At 40.5% G+C, this 25,050-nt stretch overlaps 1 protein-coding gene across 2 annotated transcripts in view; it reads left to right on the top strand.

Moving 5' to 3' along the window:
* Positions 1 to 6,064: 6,064 nt before the first annotated feature.
* EFNA5 (ephrin A5) overlaps positions 6,065 to 25,050 on the top strand; it is a 273,600-nt gene continuing 254,614 nt past the window's right edge. For both annotated transcript variants that reach the window (XM_021701516.2, XM_021701507.2), the window contains exon 1: positions 6,065 to 7,656. In XM_021701516.2, coding sequence (XP_021557191.1) covers positions 7,532 to 7,656 — 125 coding nt within the window. In that variant the 5' untranslated portion in view covers positions 6,065 to 7,531. The remainder of the gene's footprint in view (positions 7,657 to 25,050) is intronic.

Below are 25,050 nucleotides of genomic sequence, written 5' to 3'. Positions count from 1 at the left end.
ATGCATTCATCTCCATGTATAGTCTTTTTTTAAAAAAAAAAGATTTATTTATTTGAGGGAGAGTGCGTGCGCGCACACACATGAGCGTGGGAGTGAGGGTAGGGGCAGACAGAGAGAGAGAGAGAGAATCCTTAAGCAGATTCCCCGCTGAGCTCGGATCCTGACCCTGAGATCACAACCTGGGCTGAAATCAAGAGTTGGCTGCTTAACCGACTGAACCACCCAGGCACCCCCACCATGTATGTTCTTTTAAGGAAAGAATGTAGTGTTATTTAATAATTCTCAAAGAACATTTTAGGACCGTATACTTTATGCTAGTTGATGGATTAGATTTGTAAAATGCAGATACATTTTATTTGGTGATTTTTATTTAAAAATTTGAAGAGGGGAGGGCGCCTGGGTGGCTCAGTTGGTTAAGCGGCTGCCTTCGGCTCAGGTCATGATCCTGGAGTCCCGGGATCGAGTCCCGCATCGGGCTCCCTGCTCAGCAGGGAGTCTGCTTCTCCCTCTGACCCTCCTCCCTCTCATGCTCTCTCTATCTCATTCTCTCTCTCAAATAAATAAATAAAATCTTTAAAAAAAAATTTGAAGAGGGGAAACAGAGCAGTGAAAAATACATTCAGTTCAAGTAGTAAAGACAACATGAAACTTTCCTAGGGGAATAAAATCACTTACAATTTCAGCGTTATAGTTAAAAACTGGTCACATAAGTCTATGGTCTATAGAATGAAGTTTAGATAATGAAAAGTGATATGGAAATTGGTTGAATCAACTAGTTCTTGTTGGCTTCTTTTTAAATTACCTGTAATCACATAGTCATCTGTAGTACATAGGAACGTAAAACATATTTTCATATATGTCTAATTATAGGGTTTAGTTGTTTATCAAAATGACCGCCCAAGCTTCTGTATGTTTAAAAAGTTTGCTCTGCAGATCTTATTTAAACTATGTTTTCAAACAGGCAAAACAATGACAGTTCATAAATAAAAAATTTAAAAAATGACTTTTTCAGAATATTGCGGCAACTTGTAAAACTCCTGCTTATCCGCACACTCCTACTTATCCACAGACTTTCTGAGAAGGGATGCTGTGAACCAAACTCCAGGAAGCACCCAGAAAGTAAAGAAAGAATGAGCAAAGTAGAAAATTCATGATGGAAGTTGAAGGTCACAAGACAGAAGGTAGAGACGTGACACTCTCTTTAGTAGACAGTTTTTTTTTTGCTTTGTTTTGTTTTTTTCACTTTTAGGTTGTACACAGAAGAAACACCTAGATCAGAAATAGAAAAGGAGCATTTCCTTAGGTCTCCAAGGAGAGAAATGCTAGCAAATAGTTATTTCTAAAAGATTCTGAGAAACCTATTGTACAAAGGGGTGAGGAGGTGCAAAGGCTTTATTAAATAAATAGTTTGGTGATAGAACCTGGGTTTCTTGGGGCTTTGGAATGAATTCTAAATTTTTAGGAAGATAAATAGCAGGATTAGATTAAATACCATTTTGTTAGTCATCTGTGAGAAAGTTTTGTGTCTAATTGTTATTTCTTTCATCTTTGTTCTTGAGTTTGTTTCCTTTATTATTTCTTCTGGGTATCAGTTCTAGTTTAACTACTGTATTAAACTACAGTCTGTGGACTGTGGGGTTTCATTCACCAGCTTGTTTCATTTCTTTGTCTGGACACCTGACCCAACAGAACTCTACTTCAACCTGGAGACGACTAATGCAAAAATGAAGTTTAAACTAGTCCAAAAAAATTAACCCATATTTGAAAGCAAGCTTTGCCCCTGCAACCCCATCTTGGAGATGGCATTCTCGTTCATGCCATATGAAAACTACTTTTAAAGCATCACTCATTTTAATAAAGAGGCTCATAAAATTCAGTTCTCTAAAGTATCAACATTCTTGCCTTGACGGTTAATTGAAACATTTCAGACAAGTAAGTACAGAATTTACTTTTTTGCCTGAACTAGTGAAGTAATTAAGGTAAAAATAAATTACCTGGATCAGTGATTCTTAGTTTTCTATGCTCCTTAGAATTCCCTGGGGAGCTTCTAAAAATTACAGATCCCAGGTCCTTGACCCTAACAAACTAAAACAGGAAGTGGGGTCCTGGCATTGTTCTTTTTAAAACAGCTCCCTATGTGGGGTGTCTGGGTGGCTCTGCCTTTGGTTCAGGTCATGATCCCTGGGTCCTGCTCAGCAGGGAGTCTGCTTCTCCCTCTCCTTTTGCCCCTCCCCCCTCATGCTCTCTCTCTCTCTCAAATAAAAAATATTTTAAAAAATACATAAAAATTAAAAAAGCTCCCTAGGTGACTCTAATTTGTAGCCAAGATTAGAACATCAATCTAGATAGTTCAAAGCCAAAAAATAATGAACAAATAAGTAAATAAGTAAATCTATTCCAATTTGTATGTTGAGGCATAATGATTATTACTTGTCACTTGTTTTAAAACCACCAAAAAAAAACAAAAAACAAAAAAAAACCCACCAGTGGGGGCTCCTGGGTGGCTCAGCTGGTTAGGCATCTGCCTTCGGCTCTGGTCGCGATCCCAGAGTTACGGGATCGAGTACCACATCTGACTCCTTGCTCAGAGGGGAACCTGCTTCTCCTCTCCCTCTGCCTGCAGCTACCCCTGCTTGTGCTCTCTGTCAAATAAATAAATAAATAATAAAAAATCTTAAAAAAAAATAAAACCACCAGGGCATTTGGTTGCCTGCATTTAAATTCAAACATTTGTAGATTGCAGTTAAGCCCTTCTACAGCCCATTCTTAACAGACTTTTCAGGTCTCAGCTCCCTACAACCCTGTTCAAGTCTTGTCAACTCAGAGCCTTCTAACACTCCCTACCCTTTTACTCTGTGTTTTTAGCTTGCTGTTTTCTTTCTCTCATACCTCAACCTCATTCTGTACTTGGCAGAATGCTATTTCCCCTTCAAAGACCAGCTTAAGAGTCATTGCCTCTGTGACACTGGAGTAATCATAATATAGTTATTTTATATAATGCTGATTTGTATAAATTCAAATCCCTTAAATATTTTCCTGAAGAGACAAAGTCACATTGTCTAGCGATAAGTGAACGGTTAATAATACCTCTTCAAAGTCCATCTAAGTATGTATCTATCATATTGCTGCTTAGTTACCTAGGTATATCAATATCAATAATTACCTAGGTATATCATCCCAGAAGGAGGCATTTGATTTAGGTTTATGAACTATTTCACATAGACATTTGAGTTATGTTCTGAAATAGTTGCAAATTCCAATGTCTTATTCCAACTCCCTGAATCATTTTAAGGAAGACCATCATTATGATTTTTTTTTCCTGCTTAAAATTGGACTATCCAGACTTTAAGCAAATTACAGATATTGAAAATATTAGGACATCTATATTCTTTGATATGTTGAATTTTCACATTTGAAGTATGAGTTTCAAATAGGAACTAAGTGGATTTAATTTCTTTTTCTTTACTCCTTTGGCTTTGATGCCACAGGAAGCCAGCTTGCTAACTCCCTGATACCTGATATTTCCCTGACTGAAAGGACTTTCTGATGAGGATCAGCATTTTCCCCAAGACAGGAGTGTGAATTTTCTTCTTCCTAAAGATACACATGTCCCTTAAAAGAGCCCAGAATATTTCCTGCAAAACTGCCTCAGTCATTTGAGCACTTATTAGAGCTACTATCAGAAAGGCTGAGGGAAGAAATGCATCATTCCTGCAAAGGAAAAAACAAGTGCACCCTAAAATAGGCCAAGAACTTGAACATCAGCAAGATTACAGGCCAGGGGGTAAAAGTAAATCAAGCTTTGAATAAAAATTTGGTTTCAAAAATAAATGCTTATCCTTTAGTTCCCTGGCTTAAGTTTTCCAACTTTCTCACTGCAGGAATTTTGTGAAATATACAAATGGTAGACAAGTATTTGTGTTAATATTCTGAATTTACATTTTTTTAAAATTAGGAATGTGGTTGGTTTGTTGCGGTGGTCTGTCATGAAGTCTGTAATTATACAGATTGCAATTTACACCTAGTCACAAATAGAGGAGTTACTCTCCTAGGACAATTTCAGGATCTCTTCAGGTAGGACAGTTTCAGGATCTCTTCAGGTAGGAAAATTTTCTGTAACTGAGGAACGACTCAACTTTTAGGCAAGAGCTCATTATGTCCAGGTAATTCCATGCCGATGTGAGCTCTTCCTTTTCCCTCAAGTCTTTATTGATCTTGACCCCAGGTTCTCCATCAGACTCAATCCTGACTGAGCTGCAGGCAATACCCCCGCTGGGTGCGGACTTCAGGCCCACCACTGGAGGGCGTCTGGACGCTTCCAAACAATTCCGAAGCTCCTGGAAAGTCTGATCTAGAAAACTAAAGCACAGGAGGGAGAACGTGATATTTGATTTTATTGGGCTAATAAGTAAAGGGGATAACAGGAAGGTTTGGGAGCAAAACTAAACCGATTTCTTTCGTGGGATCAGCCCTTCCCACCGGGGCAGCCAACTCCCTAGAGGGCAGGAGAGAATAATATTATGAAGGCCTGAGCCCTCTGAGCTCCGCAAGGGCAAGTCTCCGAGGGGTTGGTGCCCCACAGCGCCGAGCTCCTGGCTAGATTCCCGGGCGCTGGAGGACGGGGGACGCGTCCCAAGGCGCTCGGACCGCCTTGCTGTCAGGCGATCGTGCTTCCGAGGCCGCTGGGGACCAAGGCGCTGCAACCTGTTCTAAAAGTCCTAGAAGTCCGGGTACGCGAGGCCTTTTCAAATAATAAAGGACTCCCGCCCCGACCTGCGATTCTTCCCGCACCGGGTTCGTTGAAAGCACCTATCCTTTGGGGAGTGGGCAGTAAACCAACCTCGGGGTAGAAATGTAAAAGGTGTAATGTATTTCTGATGGGCTCCCCTGCCGCATTCATTTCCTTCCTGCTGAAGGATCGCACTGAATTGTAATCACTTTACACTGATTTTCTCAATTAAAAAAAAAAATGTGTTTCAGAGCATCACTTTAAAGAAAAGTCTTGCTTCCTGCTCATGAACCTTTAAGTCCCTGGTAGGAAGAGGCGAGTTGAAAGGCACATGAGAGATGCTCAGGTTTCCAAGATAACCCAGCTCCGGGCAATGCGCGTCGTGAACAGCGCAGATTTACAAGAACACGAATTCATTGAGGCTCCCTGCCAGCCTGTCTGCTGGGACTTCAAGTCACCTGCAGGGCCTGGGAGACAGATTTCGGCTTGCCGGCTACAGGATGGGAACCGGTTCCTGTGTAATTGAAAAACCGCACTCTCAGGTAAAAATATGTCAAATCACTCCTCAGCCCAGACGGAATTCAGCATCCAAAGGGTTACGCGCGGCTGCTGGGTTCGGGCGGAGGAGAGGGCGCCTCGGCACTCCCAGTAATTCAATTAGTCAGGTTTCTGGAAGGTGGGGCCGAGAAGGGGGGTAGGAGGCGTGGGGAAGGGAGGAGATTAAGAAAACGCCTCTTTCTCGTGGAACAAACCAATCCTGTTGGAGTGAAGAGAGAGGAAAAAACCCCGACCTGTAAGCAAACAGCAGGCCGTTCACTGACTGGCTGCTCCAAGCCCCCCCCCCCCCCCGCCCTCCAAGTAAACTGCACGCGGAGGAAAAAAAAAAAGAAAAAAAAAGCAGCCCACATGACCCGGGCCGCGGCGGCAGCGGCGCTGGCTGGGCGCGGGCGGGCGGCGCCTCCCCCTGCTAGGTCCGGAGCTCACACCCGCGCTCGCGCAGCCCGCCTGCCCCGCGCCCTGCGCTACACGCCCGGACACCGCCCCCTTCCACGGCCGCGCCGCCCACGTCCACGTTCACGCGCGCGGCCTTGCGCACCGGTGCGGCGGCGGCGGCGGCGGCTGCTGCTGGGTCGCCGTTGCTGTCGGCTTTACACGCAGGTCATTAACGAGGGGGCGTGCCCGAGGAGATTTTTTCCCATAAAGCATTTTTTCTCTCTTTTTTTTTCTCTTTTGCAAAACTGACTTTTACCTCTTTCCACTTCTCGCCAGTCATTTCAATCCCTCCTGGGCTGTTCGTGCTGCTCCTGCTGCACTCAAGTTTATTTTCCCGCCTGGTAGAGGTTTTAGGATTTGGTTGGTGCTTTTCACCTCTTGTTGCTGCTGTGCCCAAGGAGGGAAAGAGGAGCAGCTGCAGGAGGATCGGGAAGGTTTTCTGATGTAGTCATCGGGGAGGTGCCACTCGCTCCTGCGCTCTCTCTCTCTCTTTTTTTTCTTCTCTTTTCCCGTTTCAAACTGATTGATGCATCTCTACAAGTTGCCGGGCTTGGGGCAAGACCCGTCGGAGTCGCAGGGACACTTCTGAGCGCTCACCCGAGGCTCTTGGCACCGCGTCTGGGGGCTCAGTCTTGCTCCCGGAAGGCGATCGGAGACTGACATCAGCCCATCCAGGAGTTGGAGGGATTCATTTAAAAAGTGATTGTTTTCCCTCTCGCTCTCCAGCCTAACAGTTGGGTTGGCGTCGTCCTGCAGGTTTGGGCATCCCAGCTCCGCCTCGCTGGCTGGTTCGTAACCTCTGCTCTTCATTCACTCTGGTGCACCCACACCCGGCCAAGAAAAGCACGCGCGAGAAATCCCCGAGGCTCTGCCAGCGCCAGGGGTGTCGTCTCCCGCCGCCGCAGTCCGACTCCGCCGGGGGGACCTGCCGGAAGATACGGAGAGCCAAACTTTTCTTTGAGGTTTTCAAGGCAAGACCGCTCCTCGCCAGCTTAACTGCCGCTTAAGCAGTTCCAGGACGCCGGCGGGGCTGGGTTTGTGGCCCCGGATCCCCACCCTTTTCGGCGCACCGCCCCGATTCCGCAGCACCTACGACTCCTCCGAGATTTCCAAGGGTCTCCCGGTTAAGGCACAGAGGAGGCGGGGGAAGGGGGTCCTTACCTCCGGGGCCACAGGCGCGAAGCCCTCCATCCACACGGAGCCCTCCTCCTGCAGTTTCTCACCCGCCGCCAAAGTAACTTGGAGCGAAGCGGGGCGCACTGCGAGGGCCCTGGGCGGCGGCGGAGCCGTGCGCAGCCCGCGGCGCCGACGCTGAGCCGGGCCCGGCGGGCCAGTGTATGTCTCCCCGCGGCTGCGGCGCGCAACTCCCGGTGACTGTGCAGCGTGCGCCGCCGCCTGCCCCAACCCGCGGTGCCGCCGCCCGGCCGGGTGCGCACCTCCTCCTCCCGGGGTGACCGGCCTGCCGCCGCCGCTCGAGACACAGCTTGGCACCCCTTCCCCCGCCCTCACCGCCGCCACCACACACACGCATGCTTCTCTCCATCTTGTGATTCCTTTTTTCCTTCTGAACCCTCCATTGGGGGTGCGAGTTCGTCTTTGCCCCCTCCCCGACCTCCCCCCGTCTCCTCTTCTCGTTCTCCTTCCCCTCCCCAGCTTGGTGTGCGCCTCTTTCTTTTCTCGCCACTCTTCATTCTTATTTATTCATATTTATTTGGCTCCTGCTCTCTTTCTCCCCTTCCCTCCCTCCCTCCGGATCCCTGCTCTTTCCCCGGAGTGGCTTGTCGGGGGCTCCGCCGCTGGCCAGGCGTGATGTTGCACGTGGAGATGTTGACGCTGGTGTTTCTGGTACTCTGGATGTGTGTGTTCAGCCAGGACCCAGGCTCCAAGGCCGTCGCCGACCGCTACGCCGTCTACTGGAACAGCAGCAACCCCAGGTAAGGCAATAGGGGGAGCGGAGAGCGGGGATACTCGGGCCTCGGCGCCCTAAGGAAGGAGCGGCGGTGGCGGCGGGGACCTGCGCGCACCAGCCGCGGGCGGCGCGCACCCTCGGAGCCTGTGTCGCCAGGGCGCTGATGGCTTTCGAGGCGCCCACGGGAAGCGTTCCCGTCGCGCCTCTCTTTGTTAAGCTGCCTCAAAGAGGCCAGGAGTCCTTGGGAGTCCCCGGGGCAGCCCAGACCCGCTGCCTCTGCGGAGCGCGGGGAGACTCGGAAAAGGCGGGAGCTGGGGAGTCGAGACTACTCCGCTTCTTCACCGGGGCAAGCCGGCCAGCATCTCGATCCTGGCGTAGCGCTTGGTCACCGGGAGGTCCCGGTGCGCGCAGCCAAGAGTTCCCGCCTGGAGCGTGGGTGCGCAGGGACTGCAGGGAGAACCCGCCAAACATCCCCAAAGTTGTTGGTTTTTTTTTTATTTTTCTTCCCTTTTCTCGGTACGTTCAGGGAGCGCAAGGGCTGGGAGAAGCGAGGGGGGTGCTGGGAAGCGGAAGCTTTAGGCTTTTATTTTCTTCTAACTGGGAGGCAATCAACCGGCCCCTAGCCCAGTCTCGGCCCGGCGCGCCTGGCATTGGAGAGGATTCTCCCACCTCCTTACCCCCCGTGGGTTCAAGGTGCCAGAAAGTTTGATCTAATGCCGGGTTACGTCATGTGTGCGGAGCGAGCTGCTGGAGTTGGCCGAGCCGGGAGGTGGGAGCCCTGTAGTCCACGGCCTGGCGGTGTGAAGCCGGAGGAACACGCACAATTACCTGGAACCGTTTTGTGGACGTCCCCGAAGCCCTCCCGGTACGCGGAAGGCTAGAGATGGGCGCCTAGGGCCGTCCTAGCGTGCCTGCTGAACTCTGGCCACCCGCAGACGTCCCTTGTTCAGGGATTCTGGAAGTGGGGAGGAGTGAGGGTTGTCCAGTGTGCCGGGCGAACCCCTCCGGATCCAGAGCAGCTCCGAGCCCTACTTTCTCCCCGGCCTGTGGGCAGCAGTCGGTCCCACTGGGCCCAGAATGCTCTGGCTCTCTGGGACCGAGGCCAGCTTCCAGGTGCGGGCTGGTTTCGGTGCCTGCCTAAGAGGGAAATAGCATCGATTATACCTGAAATCCCAGGTTTTTCTCTGGGCTGGAGTGGAAGTTGGGAGGAGAGAGGCTGGAGGCCGAGGGGATGATAGTTTGTGGTGGCTGCGCGCCCAACGTGTATGGAAGAGAGGGGGCTGGCGGGCGCCTCCAGTTCTTCCTACCTCCGGGTGGCCGTGTCCACCGGCCTCCCTCCTTCCCCCTTAATTCAGGCTTGGGAGGGAGTCCCCGCTTGAAGTAGTGTCAGCTCAGATGAAGATGGGCAGATTTCCCCACAAGCGGTCGACCGGTTGCCTAAAGGAGAGTAGCGCGCCCCCCCCCCCCCCCGCCCCGCTACTCCAGGAGAGATAGTCACACCCAGGTAGCCCAAATTCTAAATTGCACCGCCTAGCAGAAGTGGAGACATCCCTGAAAGTTTGGTTAAAAAAAAAAAAAATGTCTTCTGGAGGTGGGTGGTGGGATGGGAAGCTATTTCTTCTTTGACATGCCACTTACCACTGTTAGGAAAAGAAAGGGAAGCCATCCCGCCAGAGGAGATGCCTTTTATTAAAGCTGACAAGACAAATAGAGCAAGCTTTCCAGTTGTGATGGTGTTAAAAGCAAGTCTCATTATGTTGGTTGGTTTTATTCCCCCCCTGGGCTTTATTAAACAGCATATACGAAATACAGGAATTTATATTTCTAAACTTTAGCGCCCTATTAAATAACAGTGAAACTGGTTAGTTGAATGTGGGACATTTTGTGCTTACTTGTCTTTTCCTTCCCACTCCAAACTTCACAGTGTGATCTTTTCCTCACAGTTTTATTTGGGTACTTGGGTGTTCCAGTCATCCTAGGTTAAAACAGAAAGAATCAGCAACACCCCCACCTACCCCTCCTTCTTAACCTGTCAAGCTAGTCTTAGTTAGTTCGAGGACATTTTATCTTAGGTTATCTCTGTTTTATGCTTTTGATACTGTTGTTTGGTTTGAGATTAGCACATTGATTTTTGTTAATAGATTTGCCCTGCCTGTAGAAAACTCTGCTCAGGATGCCATGGTGGCTTTGAACCTGCCCAGACAAAGTTAATCTGTAGAATTTTAAAATACCAAGGGTATTCTCCAGTCTGTATTCTAATTTGAGGCTTGTGGAAATACCTTTTTATTTGATCGTTACCATTTTGATGATGTTCAAAAGAAAGGATAATGTACCCCTCTCCCAAGAGATTCAGCTCTAACTTTAGTATTCTTAGGGGTTTGTGGGTGCATTTATCTTCATATGTTGTCACAGTAAAACTTACTTTAAAAAACTAATGTAACTGTGAAAGTAGGGCCTGGTAGGCAGATTTCTCTCTGAAATGTTGAATAAGATGGGTTTTTTTTTTTTTGATGTATTAAGAAGATTCGGCTTGGATGTGATTTAAAAACAGCCAATGCAAAATAACTAGTTTAGAAATAAGCACAGTTTATCTCAAAAGATAGGGAAGAAACATTTTAGAAAATTTTCAAGGGTTTACTAAATTTTATAGATTCAATGTTTTACATTTTATTTTCGGTAATAATGTTATTTTGTAAAGTAAGCTAATCATGTTTTCTGATTTTATATAAATCCTATTTTTTTAGGACTTGTTAAACTAATAAGATCAGAAGACTTAATCTTTTAGAAAAAAGTTGAAAACTTTGATTGCAACTTAAACAGATTAATTTTTTTTTTCTTAGATAAGTTCAGTAGACACTTAAGCTCCTAATAAGGGATTCTGTGGCAAAATGAAGTAAATATATTTTAGCTTATACTAATGGAGGTGAACTTGAAATTATGTTTAAATACAATTAGAATTAAGTATTACATCTTGATCACAGGATTTAAATATCTTATATTGTAACTTCTGTAGTCCTAGGAGTTTATTGTTTTCATTAATGACTCTGTTATACCATTAGCATCCATAGATCTGGATTAACAGAGAAAAAAATATTAAACTTATTTGCTATCAGATAGAATCTATTGTCCTAGGTATTTGCTTCTGGAAAGTGGATGTTCAATTTTCCAAATGCTGGTAACTTTTTAGTTGCTAGTACTTATTGGGTGGTGGGCCAAAAACCAATTTTATGTTTTGAATTGGCACAAATCTCTGAAATAGCAACTGAGAACTATCAATCTGAATAGAAATATATGTGATAACATTTGCCTAAATGCATCTTCCATATTTTAAAAATTTGGAAAGTTGTCTGGATTTCACCTAAATATAGTAATAGAGTGACCCTTCTAATGTTAGGCTGAATTCTGAACCAGCATGTTACTAAGTAACTTTGAGTAATGAATATCTAAATCAAGGAGAATATAGCTATTTGTCTTTAATTTCTTTAAGAATGTAAAAAGCTTTTAAGTAACTTTTTAAAGAGACTTTCAGTAATAAAACTTTATTTACATTATCCCATAACAGCTACACTTATAAAGATAGAGATGACTCAATATAAGAACGTGCCTCTTAATCTGAAGTGTGCTGTAAACAGTTCGGTGCTTCCAATGAGAATATTCTTTTAAATATTGTGTGTATATTGAAAAGTTCTTGGTTTCTTTTGACCAGTTGCCAAAATGATAATAGGATAATTAAACATGTTGCCTACTAATTGGCATTAATGGGATAATAGTAAAATAATACAGTGGCAAATACTACCAGCATACTTGAAGAATATTGATTCTCCGCACTTAATGCTTTGCTTCTACTGGGTTCTGAGTATCACCAATTTAAAGTGTTATGCTCTGATGGGAAAAAAAAAATCTCTATAATTCACCCAGAGTATACTAAATTTTAACCTAATCATATGTTTTCTTTGGACTTTTAAAATTCTTGTAGGGACTTGTAAATTAAACATTTCATGTTAGAGTAGCAGGTAATTGACACCATTTAGTTTTGTTAACATGCAATCTTGGAGTTGTGAAAGTGTTATGAATTCTAGGTCAGTACTCTCAAACCTTTCTGGCTGACAGATCATTTGTATGTGGCTAAGTAGAGAGAGGTAGTAACCTTCCCCCCCCATCATAATCCTTTGGTTATTTTTTTCCTTTCAAAATAAACTTGTTTTATTTTTTAAAATTGGAGTCATCAGTGTTTTATTATGTATATACTAGTATTCTAGCACTGTGCCTTTTCCACTGACAAATAAAGGAAATCGGTTTGATTCAAATCTAAGAATTTGGAAAGATGGAAAGTTGATCCTGGTTTTGAATGAATTTTATCACCAAACTTGTACAGGATTAACTTTAATTTTGAAATTTTAAATGTTTTAAATAATAACATATGTTAGAAACTTAAAAGTTCTTCCAGTAAAAAGCATTATTTAGAATTTTTTAACTTTATTAACTCTGAGCCTTAATGTAATGTATTAGATATAATTGGGTAATTTTATTATTTTGATCTTTTTATCAGAATTTATGTAGACATCCGGATAAAAATAAAGCAGTATGACAGAGATTTATATATCCCGTTTTTACCCTGATCCATTTGCAAAAGACCTGAAGTGAATCTCCCCCCACTTTTTTTTTACTTTACAAATTGGTGTAATGCTTCTTGTTTTGGGGCACTTTTCTGTAAATGTTTGAAAAGAAAAATTAGCTACTGAGATGTTTGTTCCATCCATTTTATGAGTTATATATTCATAATAAGCTCTCAGAAATAGTCAACTGTCTTTTTTTTTTTTTAGGTGACTGGAACATCAGTGCTATTTGAGGCATACTTGGCTGTACAGTCTAATTTGGCATTTCCAGCATGAGACCAAGGTCAATAAACTCCCTGTGATTAAAAGAATCAGAGAGAGCCTTCAGTTGTCCATTACTCCCTGCTAGTTGATTTTAGTGGTATTAACTAAACCATTGGCTCACTGAAGGAATATCTTGTTGCCATGTGTGTTCTGGCTGATAATCAATAGCTGTAGAGGCTTCCACCTTTGAAGGCTGAAGATCAGGTTTGGAAGGAGCACTTAGTTATTTGGGGGCAAATTAACCTTGTGAATTTCTTGCCATTTAATCTTGCAAGATGCCTTCTGAACAGGCATTACATTGCATTCTGTCCACTGGCCTGATTTCCTGTTGGATAGGGACAGATAAAGATGAGCGCCTTCTCTTCTCCCCTGTTGCTATGAACCACGCAAGCTACCAGCTTCATGCTGGGCCAAGAAAATGAATGAATACAATTAGTCCTTCAGGAGTCCTGGCCTTTGCAAGCTTGGGAGAAGAATATGCTAAAAGAATGTATCTTTGAGGAAGAGAATACATTAAAATACAAAGTGGAACAAAACTAAGAAAATGTTAACAGAATTTTACATGTGGGTAGCATTTATTTATTGTTTAGTGGGTTTTTTCCCCAGTATAAATCATTTGCTTTAATAGTTTTTTTAAAAAGATGCAACTCAACCCTTTTCATTTTTGTATTTGTTTTGAATAACTTCCAGTAGCAATGATGATTTTAAAAGTTACATTTTATTTTTAGTAAGGAACCAGTCTATGTTGACTGATTCCATATTACCAATTTTCTTTTTAGAAACAGTATATAAACTGTTAAAATAACAGCTCTGATTAGAATGTTCATGTTGGAAAGGAAGCCTGTGTGTCCCTAAGTACAGTGAAGAAGGCCCTGGCCACTTACCCAGGATATTCAGACAGGATCAGTTTTCCGAACTGAGAAAAAATTGCCTTTTGATCATTTGTGACGGATAACACCTTCATATTCAGATATAAAAACCTCAAAGAGGAGGATAAGAAATGATCTATTAATATTCACTTTTAGTAATTTGTCTTATGATGGTGGTCTTAGACAGCTAAACATCAATAAATGGCTGTCTCTTTTAAGGGCCTGATTTATATTATTAGATTTATATTTTCATTTGCTTCTGAACCTATATCCTGACCTGTTTTGTAGAAAAGTTTCTTGTGATTAATTTGAATTTCCAGTGTTTTGAATGGGATATTACTCACAACCAGGAGGTCTGTTTCCTCCTAAATTTGTCTGCATTTAGGTCTTTTTTAAGTCAGTAGTAAACAAGGCAGCCCAAAGACAATAGAACCGCTTAGTTTAGAATTAAAAAGTAATAAGGTGGTTTTTTTGTACTATAACTATTATACATAGTTCGATTATAAATGAAAAAAGTTCCCTGTATCTTAGTATTCTTGATAATCTCTACTCCTTGTTGCACTTTGAAGGATTTATTGTAAACTACTGAAATCTGTGCACTGTTTTGTAATGCGGAATGTGTGTGGATATAAACTCTTGGTTTTGAGGCTTTTGAGTATAGTTTTCAAACAGCCATGGATTTCAATAAAAACGTTATTTTAAAAAAGTGAAAACTCCTACTTAAGTTAGCTAGTTGCTGGGAGACGGGAGTGTACCACAGTCATGGTTACCTGAGCTTTCATTCAGGTAGAGTTCTATCATTTTCAATAAGGAAAAATAAACCTTTGTCATCTTTAGAAACATCCTTCATACAATTGACAGTTGACAGGTTGAAGAAAATGTTACTGTCAGGTCTTATTTTCCAGTCAAGTGAGAAATAAAAATAGTTTTGAGTGATTTTTAAGAAAATCTATTTAAAAATTATTTCAAAATGTAGGGGAATGCTTTTAATATTATTATGTATGTCATAGAATTAATCTGCCATTTGCTTCAGGGAAGGTCAGCAAAGTGCAATTCCAGGAGAGACTCTGACAGTTAAGTTCCTAGGCTGTTTACTTTAAAAAGTCCAATACAGTTGTTGTGTTTGTAATAAGATATCACTGGATGTTTTATGATGGCATTCTTTAGGAGATGTAAATACATCAGTATTATTCCTGTAATTATTTATCAAGTGACCCGTTTTCCATGACTGATGATCATGATTCTGCTGTGACGTGGGAATTCTGGTCATGTGATATCTGTATGTTTATGCATTGGACAGTTATGTTATTGGCACACAAAGATCAGACCTTTTTAAAAAATTGCTATTAATAATTTTAAATAACTGCACAGTGCAATGTATAGGTTTCCATGTGGAAATGTGTGAATACATGCTTGGAGATTAGGGAAAAAAGATGACTAAGTTTTTGCTCCCCAATTTAGAAAAGCTAGATTTTTGGCTTTCTGTTAAATCAGAGGTTTTTTTTGTTTTTGTTTTTTAGAAGCAGCCATCTTGTTTTAAGACCGATTTTATTTCTTTCATGAAAATGGTCTGGAAATGAATATGGACAATAGAAAAGGACTAAACCACTTTATAATAATTTTGGCAGGGCTCTACATTTAAAGCTCTCTCAAATTATTTGTGAGCTCATTAGAATGCTATTTTCTTGTATTTAGTTGAAAAAAAGGGAAGTTTTAATTTAGTAATAATATATTTTAAATCCAGGCATATTTTAATGTTAAATGTTGGGCTGTACCATGTTTACATATGTATTTTTGTTTTGTAGCTTATAATTTGTTGTTAATTTCAAAGTAGTATATTAATAGCTCCTATGGTCACCCCCCCAAATCCTAATTTCCTTTTTTTGATTGTTCTAAGTAGGCCTTTTTATGTCAACCAACGCATTTTTTTTCCGCAAATCACTCAGCAGTACCAAGAATCTTTCTCTCGTAAGAGGTGCTGATAAAAATATAGGTATCTTTAAAAATGAAACATTTGGGATGCTTTCAGAAGCATTATATGAGATCAGAGCCTTTTTGTCCCTGAAATATAGGCTTTCATTCTCTCATTACTAACTGTTCTTATGGGTTCTTATAGAAAATAGAGAAAATTATATTGGAAGTAGATTCATATTTGTTATTAAAAATTATGAGAATATATCAACCGAGTCTGCTATATTTTCCACCACGTTTTGTATTTTTTGATACATTTGGAAGAACATGTGGCCTAGTAAAGTTTACCAAAAATTTATAGTAAACTTCTTGCTACTGCATCTGTTTGATGATGTCTGGGAACATTATTCCCATGAACTGCAGTAAAAACAGAACTTCCTTAAGATTAATTTCAGAGTAACCTGACTCAGTCAGTCTGATTAAACTGGGCACAGATTGAAAACTACTTATGTCACAGATTGCTTCAGTTCATTTAGAAGTAGGATTTTTGGTGGTTGCAGATGCAATATAAAGGTGATAAATAAAATGCATGTTTTAGGAAGTGGTATACATCTCCTAGACTCCTTATTTGAAGTCCAGGTATGAGCTGATAGTTTTTGTACTGCAAAGCTTTCCTCTGATATCCATCATCCATCCATTTTTGTTTTGTTGTTTTCTTTTGTTTTTTGGCTGATGGAGAAGACTAGAATATCTGAGTGTCCAAAGTGACCTTTTTGTTTTAAATGGACTAATAAATACTATTGTTTTTTCTTGTTGCTTCTAAGCTGTCAGAGTGTCCATTCTAAGTCTTATTAGTGACTTATTTATGTATGTAGAAACTATAGTTAACAACTAGCTCTTGCTTTGTGTTGTGAAAATACATATTAGGAAACTCTTTTGTCATGTTAAAATGCAGTTTTATGGTTTGAATAAAATCAAGGCATGGCTTATTTTGGTTGGATAATTATAGTGCAAATTGTGATCTGGATTTTGATGGTGGTAGACATGATACTTGGTGTCTCATGTTCCACAGACACCCGTGGGACATACGGCTTTGTCACATTTACCGAACTTTAATAATGTGTGTGTTGGGGGGGGCTTAACCTCTTGGTTAGGTTTTTTTATAGTACTTAATTTTATGGAAACAAATGGGAATAGAAAGAAAAGGAAGACTAATTCTGAATATGGGGAAATGATCCTTTGTGTTTAACAATTAGGTTAAACAAAGTGGGAGCAAATGAGCCTCGTTCCCCTTCTATTGTTTCAGGGCAAGAAAATACAGACAGATGTCGGAATGTGGAAGCTGTGACCTCTGACCCACACAGCATGGCCGCTGCCATGGCACATAAGTGTCCTGAGCCACCATAGTAGCAGGATGCTTTTTTGAAGTGACTGACACTTTGAGATGGAGAACCTGAAACTGATTCTGTAGCTATTTGCAGGTCTCTGAACTATCAGTCTTTTTAGCTTCACTTTTAAGTTCCTCACCTTACCTTTTATGAAAAATGTTTCTTTGTTTGGCTCAGACAGAGCTTTTGTGACTTCTGGATGGGTTCTGTATTCCTGTAGCCACTATCAATCTTTGCCTCCCAATAAATTCATTCGTCGGGTTGGGATAATGGAGGAGGCGCAGATGTATGGTTCTGCTGCACCAAAGCGTTTGTCTGCTTTATTTAACTAATATCTATATTTTAAAGACAGATGAAAGCGCTGGTTTTATTAAAGGCCCTTTCTTTTAGTTTCTGTCCTGCAATCTTGCCAATAACCCTTGGGTTCAGACAGACCATTAATGTTTTAGATACTGTGGCATTCAGTGTTTTCTTCATATATTTGTTTACTGTTACTGCTTCAATAAACTTTTATGCCTATTTCGGTAGTTTTCTGGCGGGGGCTCCATTTATTAAAATTTAGTGACCCAGCACAAAGAAGGGTACAGTTCAAATCGTGGTGCTTTTGACAGGGTTTTGTGTCAAACTAGAGAAAATAATAGGGAAATGAAAGCTGCCAAAATGTGTCTCCCAATTACTAATTAATCAGGCGAGAAAGGACCTCAGTGACAGATCTGGTGTCTGCCATGACAGCAACTCGGGGGGATGCTTTATTTTAAATACTGTATAAAACAAATTAAAGTAAGCCTCAGGGAATGGAGCACCCAGATATTTGATTTCACAAGTGCTAATTTAATTCCATGAAAAGCAAAGCAAAAAGCAAAATTTGAAACTGCGTCTTTGTACTCTTCACTGATAGTATCAAAACAAGCTATTCTAAAGAGTATTTCCCTTATTAATAAACAATGCCTTTATTCTTATTAATTTTTTAGCACAGATACAGTAGTATTCTTGGTTTTAGGATCCATAGAGCATTTTATACCTACTTTATTGTCAATAGAGACTCAGGGAAAAATTCAAAATTTTTTCATCATATGCCTGTCATCAGTGTTTTGAGAATTACTGTAACTGAAGAACTAACCTTTTTTCCTCCCCTGCAAATATATGTTTTTGCTGTTCCAGAGGTTCCCTTCTCTTCTGGCAATGTTCCCATTATGGTTGCTGGACCCATAATTAAATGCCTGTTATTAGTGTATTTTTTCCATAGCATTTACAACATCAAAAGAAAAGGGTCTTGTATGGAACTATAGCTGTCAGGGGAACAATGAAAACTAATTACACACTCAGCTATCACCATTGTCAACTATACTCTTGGGAAAACAAAAACATGACAAAGTGTGTGTGTTGGGTGGGGTGTGTATACATATATAGGATATTCCATATGAATATATACGTATGGGGTCAGACATATCGGATGACCCAACTTGAAACTCTGTGTTCCCGGAAACAAAACAAAAAGGCATAAAAGACCACCTGATTCAGTTAATTAAAAAGAAACAAAGCAGTTCTTTATTAGGGAGAGAGTCCTTACTTTGGTATACCTCCCTTATTATATGGACTGAGAGAACCAGCAGTAATTTTGACTCTGAATACCTCATTATTTTGAGTTTTACTTTGGAATGGTCTTGTTATCGATACATTTATAGATGCTGTTAATGTATCTGATTATTTCTTACAGTTACCTCTTTTATAAATTGTTACTTCCTAGCTCTAGATTTTTGTGTTGATATCTGGTTATTTGAGAACTAATTACCTAGTTTGTTTATTATGTAGATCTCCCTATCACAGTCTTTCCCTTTTGATGGCTTTGGCCATTTTACTATTTCTGGGCCTGTGCGATTGGTGGGTGGATTTGAGAAAGAAAATAAAACTAAAAAATGACATTTCTGAAACTTAGGTCAGCTTTGGTGTGAGATTTGGTAAGAAAAGACTTTGAGGCTATTGAATAACATGAGGTTTTGGAATCAATTTTGGATTTCAATCATCCGTGCCATCCCTGTTCTCTGGTACTATGCGGAATTGGGACTTGGCCCTAGATAATGTTTTCCGTTACTGTCTTGATTCCTTGGGTGAATTATCTGTAGTATACTTAAAATCAAAGCCAAATGGGTGAATTTAGGAATTATATATTGATTTTAACTTATTTTTCCAAAGTTTTCACATTAAAGCAATATTATAGCTAATATCTAAGCATAATAATATATTCCTGTATTGAATATCTAAAAGTGACAATTGATGAAATATCTGTTGAGTGATACATACAAGCACTGTGAGGCCCACAGCTGCTTCAGAGATGAAGATAGCATCTGTACCCTGAGGGAAATTGCAGTTTTGTGCAGTTACAACAATTTTATACACAGAGTAGATAGTACTATAAGAGATGTTCACACATGGATTTATTCAGCAAATATTTATTGAGTGTCCACTGTGGGCCAGGTATTGTTCTTGTACTGGAGATATCACAGTAAACAGTATAAACAGCATCCCTGCATGAAGCATTCAGTTAGCAATTTCTAGATCACTGCTTCTCACAGTCTAATTGCATGCAGATCCTCTGGAGGTCTTGCTGAAATACAGGTTTTAATTCAGCGGATCTGGGACAGGGCCCTGCTAGTGTGCATTTCTAACAAGCTCCAGGTTATATGATGCAGTTGGCCTGTGCACCACAGTTTGGGTAGCAAGTTTCTAGGTCAGTCAGTGGGGAGAGAGATTATTTCCGGCTCCTCATCAAGGACTCTTGGTTGTATTTGCACTAAACTTCCTATATAGTTCTATAATTTCTAAAATGGCTTAGTATTTGCACAAGGGAAAGTGATTTGTCTTAAGACCTAGTAGTCTTCATTTTTAGCACTTTCCCCCAAATCTCAAATCAAATAGCTTTTCCTATTGAGGTGTATGCGTCATTAAAAATCCACCACGAACAAAAGTAATAGGCCAGGGATTTTGTTGTAAGTTTTGCTTAGACAGATTCTATTGGAGTGAAAATACTGCCTTGGTCCAAAAAGTTTTAGGAGGATCCTGTCATAAATGTCTCAGGATATTTATTTGCAAACCCTCCCCAGATGTATTTTATGTGGCAATGCCAGAATTACACCTCAGAAACAGATTTTTAACACTTTCCCATTTAAATTGGAATGCTTAAATGAACCCCAAATGTTCATTTTACATTCAGCAGAGAAGATGACTAATAGTGTGTCTGCTTCCACTGGCTGGGTGTGTTGTGGGTGGCTCTGACGGGAGCCTACGCTTCCAATGGAGTTATAAGAGACTTGGGGGGAAATTCATTCCTGCTTTAAAATTCTCTGATTCTAGTGTCCTTTGTGGGAAATCTTTGTTCCTCCACAGTCCAGGTAATATAAAGTCTGTAAATACGCTTCCACATTTTTCAGTCTGTATATCATTTGATTTGCAGAACAAATATCATGGGATGCTTGTATTAACAAATAAAGGATGGAACTAGTTAAATTCAGATTACTCTGCCTCCTTACCCTTTTTGTTCTTCACTCTGTGTGCATAAATACAATATTACTAATCTCCTAAGTGAACTTTAAAGTCTTTGAAAGCATCAGTGAGTTGACTTACTTAACCAAAATTACTTCTATGGAACAATTGTAAAAAGAAAGATGGAGCTGTTTGTACTGTAAATCAGCTATATTTTAATAAAAACAAAAAAAGAGGGAAAGGATGGTGAGCCCTCTTAATTCAGGTATCCTTTTATTTTTATAACAGTTTTTGCCAACATTTTTTATAATTATCAAACAGAAACAAATCTTTTCATTTTTAAATCCTTGACAAAATGGATTTAATTAAAACACTGGGTAGCATTTTATAAGAACTATGACTCTTATTAAGAATAGTAAATAAGGACGTTAACGTTCAGAGGTTTTTTTTGTAGGTTTATTCTTATGCTCACCATATAAGTAAGCATTCAGAGATAATGACTTTGAAATGACATCTGCTTAGTTTCTAGTTTTATGATTCTCACTGACACAGGAATTTGAGAATCTTCTGTGATTATGTGTGAACTTATGTGGTTCCTAAAAGTGAAGTATACTATGTGCTTAGAAGATTATTACATTTAGAAATAGGATATCTTCATTGATTAAAATGAAGTCATTTGCATATCTCTAAAGAATGGTTTTGTTCAAAATGAGTGGATACACCTAAGATTTGTGCTCATCGCCATGCTCAGGTGAAGTAGAAGATGTTGAATAGTTCTAATTATTGTGTGTTGACCTTCATTTTAGAAAAGGGAGGAAATAAGTACATTAAATAGTTTTTATTTAACTCATTAACAGTGATTTGTCATCAGATTAATAGGTTGTAATCAAGTTCTTAGGAACACTGATATGTATACATTTACAGACTGTTCTGACTGCATAAAATAAAAGCAATGAATTCATGTACTTTTTTTGTTTTGAGTTTTTATAATAGCAGCTGTTGTGAACATGGCTTTAAGTGGGTTTGGGTGGTACTGTATAGGCAAGAGCTCAGAGAGTGAGATATTTAAAAACCTACCATCAGATTAGATTTTTAAGTTGCCTTTGTAAACATTTTGTTGGTTGTATTTCAGATCTGGCTAAATTTCAGCTCTAGTTGATTCCTAAGTATGCCATTCATAGTGATGAAGCTGAGTCTTAGTTTCTTCACCCTAATCAATAAATGGGCATAATAAAAATAATGTCTCACTCAGATTTGTGAAAATTTAAAGGAAAGTACATCTGTGACAGGACTTTGAAAATGGCGTTATAAAAAGAGTAGAGATTGAAGAGGCCACCTCACTTTGTACTGGTGCATCTTTATAATTCTGTACATTCTTGTATGTTGCATAGAAAGCACAAATCAAAACTTCATTTCAGAGCATCATGGTAGAGTTGACTATTTTAAAGATAGGTTGAGTTGTATTTTATGTTTTAGGCTTTATCTTGTGATTTCTACAAGGGTAATGATGTCCAGATAATGACACGTGAGAGGCAGGTCTGCCAGGCCCTTCTTCCCGGGAAGGAATTTTGGATCTCCTTTGTAACATTGGTCAAGTTTATTTTTAGTGCCCTCTCGTCTCCTCTCTGTCTCTTCTGTGTTGCTTCTTCTTGACTTTTAAAACCCTAATATTCTGCTTTGGACTTCACAGGTATAATGAGATATCTCCATCTCAAAGGAGAAATTAATGAATACTGACACCCTCTTGGAGAATGCTTGTATTTCCAATGAAATGGAAATTCCTTACAGGCAGCCTGGCTATCCCTGGGATCCTTGGATTCTTCTGAATCCTGCTGCCAGAAGATCAGGGTTTAGCCTCTTGACGCCTCTGTGCTTAAACAACTCTTGTTATCGACTGCTTTTAAACTTAGTACGTATTAATTATACACGCACTGATGTTAGGAACATAAATAGATCATAACAGCATCTAGCTGAGAAAGGAAACAGAATTTGTCAAGGAACACATATTTTAATGCATTGAAACCTGAGTAACCCATTACTGTCAAAGGGCCACTTTTCTGTAGAATTGTCTGGTGGTTATTCAAAGCAGGTTTTACTTCATATGTTTATAGTTATTTAGGAGAATAGCAAATGTGCCTGTTACTTGTTTTAAAATTGCAATCCTATACTTACACGATTATTTTATAATGTTGTTTTACTCCTGAAGATATAAACCTCACTTAGACCAAAAAAAAAACCAAAAACAGTAATTTATAAGGAAAATTATCAATGATCTATGTGCTGTACCCAGAGATTTAGTGACAACTGAGGGCAGCACTTGGCAAGTAGCAGTAAAAGTAAAAATATTGAATAACAAATTATTCGCAAGAGCACTGATAACGGCACAACTGGTTTTCCTTAGAAGTTCAGTGTTCTGATACTTAGAATTGCTGTGCTCACTAGAATGTTAGATTGACCTTTGTTACTCTTGCATCATTTTATAGAAAAGCAGATTTCTTTTGTCCTCCCTAAATTGGAAGGTAAGATTTATCAAGGGAATGAGCTTGCTGTGTGTTTATTTCAAGTGTAAAACTTCGTAATTTTGTGTTACTTGGATTCCGTGTCTGATGAATGATTAATGGTTACAATCCCTCTCTTGTTCTAGGCTTCCTTTCTTGGCAAAAGGGTACTCAAGAAGTTTAAATTTTGATGACTTACTTATTGACACTTTGTATTATTGAAAAAAAATTCCTTATACTCTTATATACCAGTTCAAAAATATCAGCCAGAGACTTCATCTCAGCTAGGCTGGCTCAGTATATTCTTTCCACGAGAGCATGCTGATTGATCGAATTGAGTGTATGGCAATCCAGTAATTCCTTAAGATGTTGAAATGATTGAATTGAGTTGCATTTTAATTATTTAGTTTTTATTAATACAGTAAATAATGTAGTAAAGATTAGAGCTGAACATATTCCCGTCCATTTGATGAATTTAGACAAACATAACTGAACAAGCCAATCCTAGTATGCCTAACCTTTGACCTCATATTTTTTGGAGGAGGGGTGATTTGAATTTTCTTTATTCCCTTTGTGAAATGCCAAATTATGTCAATGTATTTTACATGCATAGAATATAGACGATGGTGATGACTTTTTTATTTGAATGGAATAATGAGTTTTATAATTGGTTATAGCAGACAACTATGAATTTCTTTCCTCAGGTATCTAACTGGAATTTTTAGTAATTTTATATGGCCTTAATCATTTTAGTAAAATTTCACCACTGTCACTTCAGGTTAGTTTTATTACAGTTGACTTTTTTTTTTTTTAATTCAGCTGGGCAAATATAAAACTATTTACAGTTAAATAGTTCTATTTTTAATTATGTGAGTATCTCTACATTTATCTCAACAAAAGGCAGTGTAAATCCACCGGCAAACTCCTTTGACTGTGATGGAGTATTACAGCCAACTGTCTACCCTTCCTACCCATCTTCCCCCTGCCATCCTGTAGTAAGCCACTTTCACTAGTTGGGGAGATGGACTTTTTTTTTTTTTCCAGTTACTCTTTTCAAAGGCAAAGACCAGCCTTCCCGATATTGCCCAGAGAGCAGACACATGTACTTATTCTATGTAAATATCATATGGTATTTACCTTAGCATTCTCTTAGTTCACAGTGTTTGAGAATCACAACTTCATTTTAGGACACACTTGGATTGGTAGTATACATAAGATCTGGTTTGGAAGTCAGTCAAGGAATATGGACTAACCACGTGGGGTCCTTGCATTGCCGCTCCAGGCAGAGTAGGCAAATATTGGCAAGCTTTGGGTGCTTGATAAGATCAGACCCCTGCTCACAAGATATACGGGGGTCACATTAAGTGGAGTTGCACTTCAGCCTGATACGAAGTTTTAAGACCGCAGTAATCAGTGTTGGAAGACGATTGGTTTTCCTTGTTATAAATTGCTCATTAGTATTGAAAGTTTAACCTGTTTTGTGGAACAGCCTCCCTTATTTTCTCTGAGAAAGTGGTTTGGACAGTAATCTGTTTACTCTGTCTCTACCAACTGCACTACTCCTTGCCCCTGTGTTAAAATAAAATCTAGAAACCTCCGGGGACCCTCCCCACTGTTGAGTTCTGCTTGGAAGGAGCTTTAAAACGGTGGCTCCAAACTGAAGTAAATATTGACTGGGTCTGGAGCTGAGGCCTGCTCAAAGCCTCCCACTGTTCCTCCTTAGTCAGCACCCCGGAGCCAGGCGCAAGTGCGCATGTGTTAGGAGGAGAAGAAAGGCTGCGGAGGGAAATTAAGCGGGCCCACAGCTGAACTCGTAAATGCGCGCCCTGTGGAGGAAAGGGAAGCCGACTACAAAGCCGGCAGGAGCTTATGCTGGGTTGCAGAGAATTTGAGAGACTGAAGTGCAGAAGCACTCTCTGCCCTATCTGTTTCGGAGAAGTTTACAGTACATGAAGCTGTTGGTCTTGGTGGGTCCATCCTCCCATCTCTGAGTGAAACCCTCCTGCCAGTGATGGGGTCTTCTCAAGGGCAAATGAAATGTCGCATTCTGGTGGACTTGAAAGAAAGATGAGCGGTAAACCTGGATTCCAGAAGAATCCTTCTTCCTCCCTGATACCTGTTCTGAGGCTTCTGTCAGCCTTTTTTCCTTCAGCTGTCATGTCAGATTACACACTCTCTTGGGTCTCCTAAGTGCTTCGGCATCCCCGGGGTATCGGATGGGTGCGGGGGAACCATATGCCATCTCAAATGAAAGTTCTGAAGTTCCGAAGAGGGGATGTTCTTATTATATGAAAATTTTTTACTTTTTTTTTTTTTGAGCAAGGAAAGTTAAATCATTTAAATATGGAACAGATTCCCTTGTTTAAAGTGGAGTACTTTGAGTAAAAGCTGCC

Source organism: Neomonachus schauinslandi, chromosome 7 (genome assembly GCF_002201575.2).
Source record: "Neomonachus schauinslandi chromosome 7, ASM220157v2, whole genome shotgun sequence".
NCBI lineage: Eukaryota > Metazoa > Chordata > Mammalia > Carnivora > Phocidae > Neomonachus > Neomonachus schauinslandi.
This window is presented reverse-complemented; position numbering and strand designations above follow the sequence as displayed.